Here is an 11,104-nt window from a genome sequence, read left to right on the forward strand (position 1 = left end):
CCGTTTCTATGAGGCACTGCATTCCATCCTTGCTGCGGCCGCCACCACTACCCCACCACTGACCGTGGACTCTGAGGATGGGATATTGTCCACGGCCGGTTCCTCGGACATGTTAGCGGACGGGGAAGATGAGGAAGGAGATGAGGAGGACGAGGCAGTCGACAGCGCTTACCAAGCTGATTTCCCCGACAGCCAGGAGCTCTTCATCACCCTTACAGAGATCCCCTACCAACCCTCCCCAGCATGTAACCTGGACACAGATTCAGGCGAAGGATCAAGCGGTAAGTGCTTTAAACGTATTAACCTTTATTTTTTACAAAACTTGAATATTAATACTAAGAACAATCTGTGAATCATGATTTCTTCCCCCTGGGCGCTTAAGTAATCAGTAACAACTATTTAAAAAAAATCAAACAGTGTCCGGTTGTGCATGATTGTGCTGCCCAAGCTGCTCCACTCTTTAGTGCCTGCTACTGCAGCTATATTAGAATCCTGTCTATATGTCCGGGGATAGAGCAGTAGTCCTCCACGGACATCTCCACAAAGCTCTGCTGCAGGTAATGGGATAGCCTGTTCATCAGGTTCCTGGGGAGAGCGGCTTTACTTGGTCCTCCGAAGTAGGAGACGTTCCCGCGCCAGGAGACAAGCAGGTACTCCGGTATCATTGCCTTGCATAGCATGGCGGCATAGGGCCCCGGTCTCTGCAGGCTTTCTCGAAGCATCCGTTGGATCTCCGTGTCCGGGATCCTCATGAGAGTTATGTCGCTCATGATGACCTGCTTTGAATTAGGTAGGGGACTGTTAGTATTGGGACTGCTTGCAACAAGTTCCTTTACAGAACTGTGACCGCTGGTTTACAGCCACGCGGTGGGGGCGGGAGAGGGGCAGCATACAGGGATCTTTCCCTGGCTCATCCGCGAGGGGGTGGGACAGGGCCAGAGTTCCTGCTTGGCCGATTGCTGGCAGCACAGACTGGCAGTGCTTTCAATGTGAAAGGAGGCCAGTGGTACTCCTACAGTTTTAAGCAGCCACAAGTCTACGGCTTACCATGTTTGCCTGCTACAGAGAGTACCGTGTCCTGCCCCGCTTCCCAGATCGGCAGTGCAAAAGCCCAGGCACTGAAGGCGAGGTTCGAAAATTCGACCTTGTCCTGAGTGCGCATGTGATAGGTGTGGTTCATGGTCTTGTTCACAGAGAAAAACTATGTTCTTGATTCACAACCACATTTATCTTTCGGAGGAATTCACTGACTTTTCCTCATTCCCACAGCCACATCTGCAACTGTCTCCCAACCCAGCTTGGCATCACACTCCCAGAGGCTAGCGCACATTAGGCGGAGAAAGAAGAAGACGCGAGAGGACATGTTCTCAGAACTAATGGGCTGCTCCCGAGCCCAGGCAGCACAGCAGAACCAGTGGAGGGAGAATTTGTCACAAATGCACCGGACACACATGGAACGTGAGGAGAGGTGGCGGGCAGGAAGACCAGCAGGCGACTCAAACGCTGCTTGGACTTCTGAGGGAGCAAACGGACACGCTCCGGCGCCTTGTTGATGTTCTGCAGGAACGGAGGCAGGAGGACAGAGCCCCGCTGCAGTCTATCAGGAACCGCACTCCCCCGCCACCAAGTCCCATACCCCCCTCTCCCAAAGTCCAAAGAAGGAGGGGTGGCAGAGTCCGTGAAAACTCTCACTCCACCCCTGCAGACTGCTCAAGCACCAGAAGGCTGTCATTCCCCAAAATTTGAAAAGTCCTTTCCTGTCCGCCTCACCCAAGCCCCCGTCCGACTTTCACCCCCCAGTTTCCTGTCTGGTTGTTAATAAAAAATACGTTTCTGTTCATTACTGTTTCAGTCAGGTTCTTTTGAGGGAGAGTCTGTCTGGAGGGGGGGAAGGGGCTTGGTAATTGGACAGGACAGTCACCTTTAGCAGGGTACAGAGGCGGGGGCAGGTCCAGCAGCAGGGCACATACACAGTGCAGTGACTAGTTACCCTGGTCAGTCTGGGAGGTGGTTTTCATGTTCTGTGGGGGGCGGGGGGTGGTTCTTTGCTCTGTGACTTTGTGGCGGGGGAGGGCAGTTAGAGATCTTATGCAGCGGTCCTTGTCCTGGATCACAGAGCCACGCAGCAGGGGAGCTGTAACCCTCCTCCCCCTGCCATAAAGTCACATAGCCCCCACATACACGCAGTCCCGCTCAGGAGGGATGGCACGCTCCGTTGAAACAACCAGTCCGCCACTGCGAATCCTGTCATTCCTGGAATTTAGAAGGATCATTTGCATCAGTACACTACACCCGCTCCCCACCACAGTCTGCGTCCCCGGTTTCAAAGATTCCCGCGAAAACAGTACTAAAGACAACGGTGTTCAATAACAAAATAAAACTGATTTTATTTTTTTGGAAGGGGGTGGAGGGGGTCTGTAACTGGAGAGGATAGTCATCCTTAACTGGGTAAAGAAACGGGGGCAGGTTCAGCTTCTGTGTCCACAAACTTAACAGTCACCGGTTACCCTGCTCAGTCTGGAACCTTGCTTTCAAAGCCTCCCGGATGCACAGCGCGTCCCGCTGGGATCTTCTAATCGCCCGGCTGTCTGGCTGGGCGTAATCAGCAGCCAGGCTATTTGCCTCAACCTCCCACCCCGCCATAAAGGTCTCCCCCTTGCTCTCACAGAGATTGTGGAGCACACAGCAAGCTGCTATAACAATGGGGATATTGGTTTCACTGAGATCACAGCGAGTCAGTAAGCTTCTCCATCTCCCTTTGAGACGGCCAAAAGCACACTCCACCACCATTCTGCACTTGCTCAGCCGGTAGTTGAACAGTTCTTTTTCTGTGTCCAGGGCCCCAGTATAGGGCTTCATGAGCCAGGGCATTAGCGGGTAGGCTGGGTCCCCTAGGATCACTGTAGGCATCTGCACATCCCCAAGAGTTATTTTGTGGTCCGGGAAGTAAATACCTTCCTGCAGCCGTCTAAACAGACCAGAGTTCCTGAACACGCGAGCGTCATGAACCTTGCCCGGCCATCCGACGTTGATGTTGGTAAAACGTCCCCTATGGTCCACCAGTGCTTGCAGCACCATTGAAAAGTAGCCCTTTCTGTTAATGTACTGGCTGGCCTGGTGGTCCGGTCCCAGGATAGGGATGTGAGTCCCATCTATAGCCCCACCGCAGTTTGGGAATCCCATCGCGGCGAAGCCATCTATGATGGCCTGCGCGTTTCCCAGGGTCACTACCTTTGAGAGCAGTACCTTAACGATTGCGTTGGCTACTTGCATCACAACAACCCACGGTAGATTTGCCAACACCAAAGTGGTTCGCGACTGACCGGTAGCTGTCTGGCGTTGCAAGCTTCCAGAGGGCTATGGCCACTCGCTTCTGGACAGTCAGGGCTGCTCGCATCCGGGTGTCACTGCGCTTCAGGGCAGGGGACAGCAACTCACAAAGTTCGAGGAAAGTCCCCTTCCGCATGCGAAAGTTTCGCAGCCACTGGGATTCATCCCAGACCTGCAGCACTATGCGGTCCCACCAGTCCGTGCTTGTTTCCCGGGCCCAGAATCGCCGTTCCACAATATCCACATGACCCATTGCCACCATGATGTCCTGGGCGCTGGGGCTCGTGGTTTCTGACAGCTCTGTGCTACTCTCTGACTTCGGGCCATCACGGCGGTGTCGTAGCCTCCTCGCCTGATTTCTCTGCATCTGCCTCAGGGAAAGATGTATGATAAGCTGCGAGGCGTTGAGAACGGCCACAACTGCAGCGATGGTCGCAGCATGATCCATGATCGCAGTGCTGTGGCGTCCGCGCTGACACTGACCAGAAAAGTGCGCGAACTGATTTCCCGCCGGCGCTTTCATGGAGGGAGGGAGGGCGTTAGTGACGGACGGATGACGACACATTTTTTTACCCAGAAGGCATTGGCGGCTCGACCCAGAATTCCAATGGGCAGCGGGGACTGCGGGAACTGTGGGATAGCTGCCCACAGTGCACCGCTTCCAATGTCGACGCTTTCCCCGTTAGTGTGGACTCACAAAGTCGAATTACTCTCCTTAGTGTGGACACACACGTTCGACTTTGCAATATCGATTCCACATATTCGATTTAAGTGAAATCGAACTACCCTCGTAGTGTAGACATACCCTTAGATAACATACAACATAAATAAGTGATTGGAGTAATAAAAGACCTAATCCTGCATTGGGCTCCACATGGGCCAGGGTCTTGAACAGGGATCGGCAACCTTTGGCACGTGGCTCACCAGGGTAAGCACCCTGGCGGGCTGGGCTGGTTTGTTTACCTGCTGCATCCGCATGTTCGGCCGATCGTGCCTCCCACTGGCCGCGGTTCGCCGCTCCAGGCCAATGGGGGCTGCGGGAAGTGGCGGCCAGCACATTCCTCGGCCCGCGCCGCTTCCCGCAGCCCCCATTGGCCTGGGATGGTGAACCGTGGCCAGTGGGAGCCGCGATCGGCTGAACCTGCGGATGCGGTAGGTAAACAAACTGGCCCGGCGCGCCAGGGTGCTTACCCTGGCGAGCCGTGTGCCAAAGGTTGCTGATCCCTGGTCTTGAACAACATGTGGTCTTATGTCTTTGAACCAAATGAGTTGAATATAAATTATATCTACTAGTAAACATCTTTCTTCCCCCTTCTTTTTCTAAAATCTGTATTTCATAATATTAGCATCTATTCAAAATTAAGACGTAATTGAGACGAAAATAGTTTAAAAAAATCCAATAAATGTCAGTTGTGTTAAAGGAGCGCCATCAATTTAATAATCACACTGAAACTTTGTTACTTGCTGTTGCTAGAAAAACACCTACGATTATTATATTTGATAGCGATTAGAGGAAACGAATTGTTTTTCTCTCTTTGTTAATGTTTTCTTTGTGCATTTGAGAGCTTTTTTTCTTATAGTTAGTTTCGTTGTTTCTCCTATGTATATATAGTAAGTCTGTTGTGCCTACTGTTTGTGTGTCTTTCATATAGCAACCAGGGAGAGAAAAACATTTAAAGAGAAAAGTTGTCAGGGAGACTTGGGTGTAGGACATTCAGTTGTTTTCATGTTGTGAAATTGACCAGATTTCAAGTTGACAGGGGGTCTCTGTCTCCTGGGGATTCTAAATATGGCATTCTGCTTTGGGGTAGATCTGCATCTTCACCAGTGACCCAATGGAATTGCATGTACACTCCAAACTTAAAGGGATTTTCCCAATATTATACCAACCAAAGTGGAGTTCACTGAACATTTATTATCGCTTAATGTTAATTCTTTTTGCTCAGTTAGCCACTGATCCTGCAAACAAACATGAGCTTAACTTTGCTACTGTGAGTGGTCCCTGTGAGTGTTTGCAGGATTGGGGTCTTAACCACTTGCTACTGCAACATAAACTTTTTTGAGGAACCCTCATTGCTCACTATTTTCTGTGCATCTTTGCTATAAACAAACCTGGTCATGTGTGTGACACCGGGGAAATGGAGTGTGTCCCAGTGCGAAATGTTCAGGGAGGCATTCTTGGCTTTTAAAAAGAAATTAAGGTAATGTAGAAACAGCATGAATAAAGCACACCAAATATCTAGATTAAATTAAAGGATAAAATGGATTTGAGTGGGATCTCTGTCAGGTTGGCTCAACTTCATTGTCTGGGGGTAACAATTTCCTGTTAAAATTAATCATTGTTTTTTCAATCCCTTGTTTTTGTTTTTATTTTTTTATCTAGCCACGTTAGTCTATAGCATTTAATGCTGGCAGATTACTTCAGAATAGGAATGAGTTTGAATAGTTAATTTATAATGTACAGTAAAACTTTTCCTGTATCTGTATATGAGATGATTTCGTGTTTATAAACTAAATGTTGGGGGTTTTAAATGGAAATGACTGCTTAGGAACACTATCAACCTACTGTAAGGGCCGGTTTACACTAGGTACTTACATCTCTCAGGGGTGTGACAAATCCACACTCTTGAGAGATGTAGCTATACCAACCTATCCCCCTATGTATACAGCACTAGGTTGTCAGAAGAATTCTTCCGTTGACCTAGCTACCACTTCTCGGGGATGTGGATTACCTATGCTGACAGGAGAAACCCTCCTGTCAGCGTACGCAGTGTCTCCACTGAAGCGCTATAGCAGCGCAACTGCACAGATGTAGCATTTTAAGTGTAGACTTGCGCTAATTTTTCCAAACGTTAACAATAAATCTAATGCAGAAGAATGTTCTAACCTCATTTGTCTAGCAACTTTAAAGCATAAAGTAGCCTCTGTTTTAGTTAGTTCCTTGCATTTGAGTGTGCCTGAGAGGAGGCAGCTGGAAATGGGGATACCTGCTGTACTACTCAAAATATAGACAATCCCTGTAAAAATAAGGGATGAAGGTGCAAGCAGAACTGATCTTTATAGTACTGTTTCTCCCAGAAGACTATGCATCCACAAACATAATCCATGCAGTCACAACAATGGGAAAGATTGGGCTCTCTAAACAGCTGGATTTTGGTGTGATCTTGTCCTGCTGGAGGAAATGTTTTATTGCTATATGTTTTGGAACATTTGACATGGAGAAATAAAAACACAGAAATGAAAATTTCTTCCTCTGTTAGTTTTGATTTTTTTTAAGATCAGAAAGAAAGGAGAGTTAGCAGTTGGGTCCTCTTTTAATTTTGACATGCAGTAAAATGTGCTTCTAATCCATATTTTCTTTAGGAACTCAACAAATGCAGCTCTTTTCCCGACTCCAGACTGAACCGTTAATTGAAGAAACTTTGCAAATGACTCAAGGTTAAGGATGGCTTTTCTTTTTTTCTTCTTGAAAATGTGATAGTTTGACCAAAGAGGCCATTGTATTTTAGGTTTAAAATAGCACTTCCCTTTAAATTAGTTATATTTGTAATGTCCTCTAGTTTTTACATGTTAAGTAAAATCTTTCCATCAGTAGGTGCCAAAAATGAGATATTGGTGTATAGAGCCAGCTGCTGCTGCAGAGCCAGCCCGATAACAAACTCCTAGTGATCAGGCCATATGCTGCTACACCTTCAGCTGATAGAATCAGAGTTGGTGCATAAAGAAGGATGTACACTCATTTTCTGTTTAAAAACTAGTACAGAGAATTGAAAACAAAATGCTAGTTGGTTGGTCTCTTCGAAATTATTATTCAAAAACATGACTGCATACTAAAGTGCAATATAGTGGTTCTTTTATTCCAACTTTGATCCAATTTTTCTGTGACTCAGATTATTATGACGTGGAGTCTGTGGTCCACACTGATACTAGATCATTTATTCTGAAAAAGCCAAAGCTATCTGAGGAAATAGTAGTGCCACAGAACCAGGAATTGGGAAAGAAGGCTGCAGAGGCAATGCGGGCACTTTCAGGACGTCTTATACAGACAAGGTAAAAAGTCAGTCCTTTACTTCATTTAAAGATGTAACAGGACCAAATATAAGCCACGTCTTGTTACTGTAATGTATCTTGTAATTGGTTAGAATGTTTATTTAAATGTAACAGGTTGGAAGAACAAATTCAATACATTTCTTGGTTTCCATGCTGCAGAAGCCCAATCAAGACTGATGAAAACATGGACAAAAGAGCCTGCAGCCCAGCCCAAACTCGGAAATCCTGACACTCATTTCTTTTAAATTGAAAATGTGTCCCAGGCTTGTGGTTAGAGCAGTTTTTTCATTTACCAGGAAAATGGAAAAAGGAATTGGATGGCTTCCAGGTATCAGAGGGTGGCCCACTTGTATTGTAATTTTTATTACAGCTGTCACATCTTGCTGAAATCTAAGCAATAGTTTGCATGGGGTCTTGTTAAGGAGTTTTAATTTTGTTTAACTTTTTTACTCGTTATATTTATTCTTAGCCCATCAGTAAGACTAAGATTTTGTCATGGTTATTTTTAGTAAAAGTCACAGACAGGTCACAGGCAATAAACAAAAATTCACGGAAGCCGTGACCTGTCTGTGACTTTTGCTGCTGCGGCTCCATAGTTTCCCCCGCCACCGTTGTGGCCGGGAGCTGTGGGGTTCCCCCTCTGCCCACAGCAGCTGGAAGCGGCAGGTGACCATATTTTCCAAAGATAAAATGGGACACCCCACCCTCCACTCCCCCTCCCTGCGAGGCTGTCGCCCATTGCTGCAGCCCTGAGGAGAGCCCCCTCAGGAGTCTGTCACCTGTCGCTGGAACCTTGCAGGGGGCTCTGCTGGTTGCCAGCTTCAGAGTCCCACAGCCCCTGGGGCTGAAGCAGAGAATGTCACGGAGGTCTTTGGAAGTCACGAATTCCGTGATTTCCATGACATAAACGTAGCCTTACCCATCAGACTACATGCTAAAAATTTTAAAGTGGTCTCTTTGTTGTATTGATGTCCTCTACCCACCTATCATTTTGAACCATAGATGTGTAGAGAACGGAGGCAAACAGCAAGGTTAGTGTTAATTTTAGATGGTAGAAGCTATTTAAGGAGGACAGCAAATGAATGTATTCCTGATTGGGTTTGCCTGGGAGTGTGGGTGTAAAACTGAGCTGACCTAACTGGAGCCTCCATACTCAGAAGCCAGCAAACAGCTATTAAGTAGGTAAATGGTGTGTGGGAGCCCTGCTTTATGGGGGTTTTCCTATAAGGCGTTTAGCTAAGGGAAGCGCGGGGCTCATAGCTGTTGAGAATGGTCTATGTTGAGTTCACTGGGTCTGCAGAAATCAGTGCCCAGTGGACAGCGCTCCTTTTAGTTCATCCTAGTAGGGAGCAGCTCTGGTTTTGGGGTATGTGTATGTTTTACCTGTTTATATACAAACTGCAGGAGTGGATGTGATGCCGTGTGATGAATGGCATTTAGCATGTACCTTTCATCACTTCACTGGCCCTTAGCCTTCTAGTTCCTCTCTTCCAGGGATCTGCTAACATTCCAAACCCCTGAGGAGTTTCTGTGTAAAAAAAGGCAACCTTCCAGAGAAGTGTTTCCTTTTTTGCTCTCCAAAAGTGAAATGTTGTCACCAAAATTACAGTTACTCAAGGCCATGGATGGTCATGATTCAGTCCTGTACTAGACAAGTTTAGCATCCAATATCTCATGACGCTGCAGGGCTGGAAACTGGAGCTTTATACCTTTGGAAAGAGGTGAGTCCTCCCATCCAATGGGACCCTGCTCTGACATCTAGCCCTAAAAGGTCTTAATATATTGAGCCTTACATTTGTAATGTTTTTAATATATTAAAAAAACATTTTCGGCCCTTTATAGACATGTATTCAATTTCAGTTGCTTCGTTCCCCCTTCTAACTATGTAGCATATAAAGAATACATGATGGTGTGGTGAGAGATAAAGGCTTCGTTAGCACTTGTTTGGGATGGCTGCATAATTCACTTTTGCCTTTGCCACTTGTGAGTAATGCAGCCATCCTAAACTCAAGCTCACCTACTCTTTTCAGACCTCAACATGTATCTTTCACTGTGTGTCTGAGGGGTATATGCATGTATATTGTATATGAAATAGCTTCTTCCAAGGATTCTGAATGGCATTTAGCTCACTTTTATGCCTCAAAGTTGACTTCTTTTAAACGGCTTAACTGTGCTCCTTTAGTAACTTTGCACCTATCAATGAGTCTCTGAATTTGTCCTTTTGAGCCAGTGTGCACAGGCTGTAAAATCTACCTGTTGAAATTTACTACTCTCTGTAGGTGTAGATTCCTGTTCTTTTTGGTGTGTCAGTGATGCACTGAGGAATGTTGATATTTGAAGACGGTGATTATTGTTGGCCAAAAAAAAAAATCAATCCTGGATAGTGAGATGCTCCTTGTACTTTGCTCTATGGACTCATTCTTACAGCTCTGTTGGTATCAATACAACTGACTTTACTTCGATTTCTTAGAGTTCAATTCCCTGTGATTTTTACCATGTGTTTTCTTCTGTTTTTTAGAGAGCAGCTTGCACAACCAGAAAAGCCTGCTAGCCCCAAGTTCATTGTGACACTGGATGGTGTCCCCAGCCCACCAGGGTACATATCTGATCAAGAAGAGGAGGAAAGCTGTATAACTGAAGGAGTGAAGCCAGTTACCCAAAATGCAGCTGCAAACAAGGGATTAAAAAGCTTTCAAGCACAGCAGATGCAGGTTATAAGCAGGCAGCTGGAGAGCCCTTATGGTAAATTATCCTAGCCAACAGGGCCTTCATATTGGAGTTAGATTACTTTTTAATGTGGGGCTTTCATACTTGGGAGAACTCTCAAGCCTACCAGCCTTAAACATCACTCCTTGCACTTGTTTTTATATTATTTGTTCAGGGTGTAACGAGAGCACAAAAGTGAAAGTTCAGCATTTTAAGGGGATAGGGCCGTTTAACCTTCTGACCAAGAGCAGTAGCTGAAATTGTTCTCCACACAGCTTTATATGTCAGTAAAATTAGATAAGTCGTTTCTTTTAAACTTCAGTGAACTTTTACTTGTCAGAAAGAGCCATCATTCCCCTTACTTGCTGCATGATTGGCCCCATGCAGGACAGTATGTTCTGAGATGCACCTTATTAAATTGTATTGAGCCATTGAAAATGTGCCAGGTTGTGGTGGTAACCATGATCTTTCTGGCCAGATTTGTTAATTTCAAAAGCTGTTTTTAATGATAAAGACTGTCTTTCAAATTGGTAGAATCTTTCAAAATAGAAGACACTTTACCTATGATCACTGTATGTTTTTCTTAATATCTCATACATTCAGAATACCTGCCCAGGAATTTAGAACATTGGCCTCTCTGTTTAGAACTCTGCTTTTGAAATGTTGATTTCAGAATGCAAAGTAAAACTCACTTTAAAATGTGGAGTTTCCTTTCTCTTGGGCTTCTTAAACACTCGCTGGTTTGAGGTCATGTTTACATTCAGGATTTCCATTTGTAGTACGAGAATGTCAGTCCCTCAGATAATAACAATGCATCAACATTTCCTGAATGTGTATATAAGAAACTCAGGGCTAGGTACTATGCTGAGTGCCCTCAACTCCATTCACTGGATCAGGGCCTAAATCAGTGAAATGCCTAGAGGTCTTTTTAAAGGATAGTTTCAGAAAGTTTGCTTAATAGAGAGATTTAGGCACTGATCCTGCAAATACTTGCTTGCATGCTTAGCTTTATGTGCTG

The 11,104-nt window shown here is 45.8% G+C and overlaps 1 protein-coding gene across 2 annotated transcripts in view; it reads left to right on the plus strand.

Annotated features, from left to right (window-relative positions):
* Positions 1 to 11,104, plus strand: part of ZC3H14 (zinc finger CCCH-type containing 14) — an 84,815-nt gene that overhangs the window by 24,724 nt on the left and 48,987 nt on the right. For both annotated transcript variants that reach the window (XM_026651429.2, XM_029911489.1), the window contains 3 exons: positions 6,694 to 6,768; positions 7,221 to 7,380; positions 9,899 to 10,122. In XM_026651429.2, coding sequence (XP_026507214.1) covers positions 6,694 to 6,768; positions 7,221 to 7,380; positions 9,899 to 10,122 — 459 coding nt within the window. The remainder of the gene's footprint in view (positions 1 to 6,693; positions 6,769 to 7,220; positions 7,381 to 9,898; positions 10,123 to 11,104) is intronic.

The sequence above is a fragment of the Terrapene carolina genome, unplaced genomic scaffold, assembly GCF_002925995.2.
Source record: "Terrapene carolina triunguis isolate 2854851 unplaced genomic scaffold, T_m_triunguis-2.0 Scaffold96, whole genome shotgun sequence".
NCBI classification, from domain to species: domain Eukaryota; kingdom Metazoa; phylum Chordata; order Testudines; family Emydidae; genus Terrapene; species Terrapene triunguis.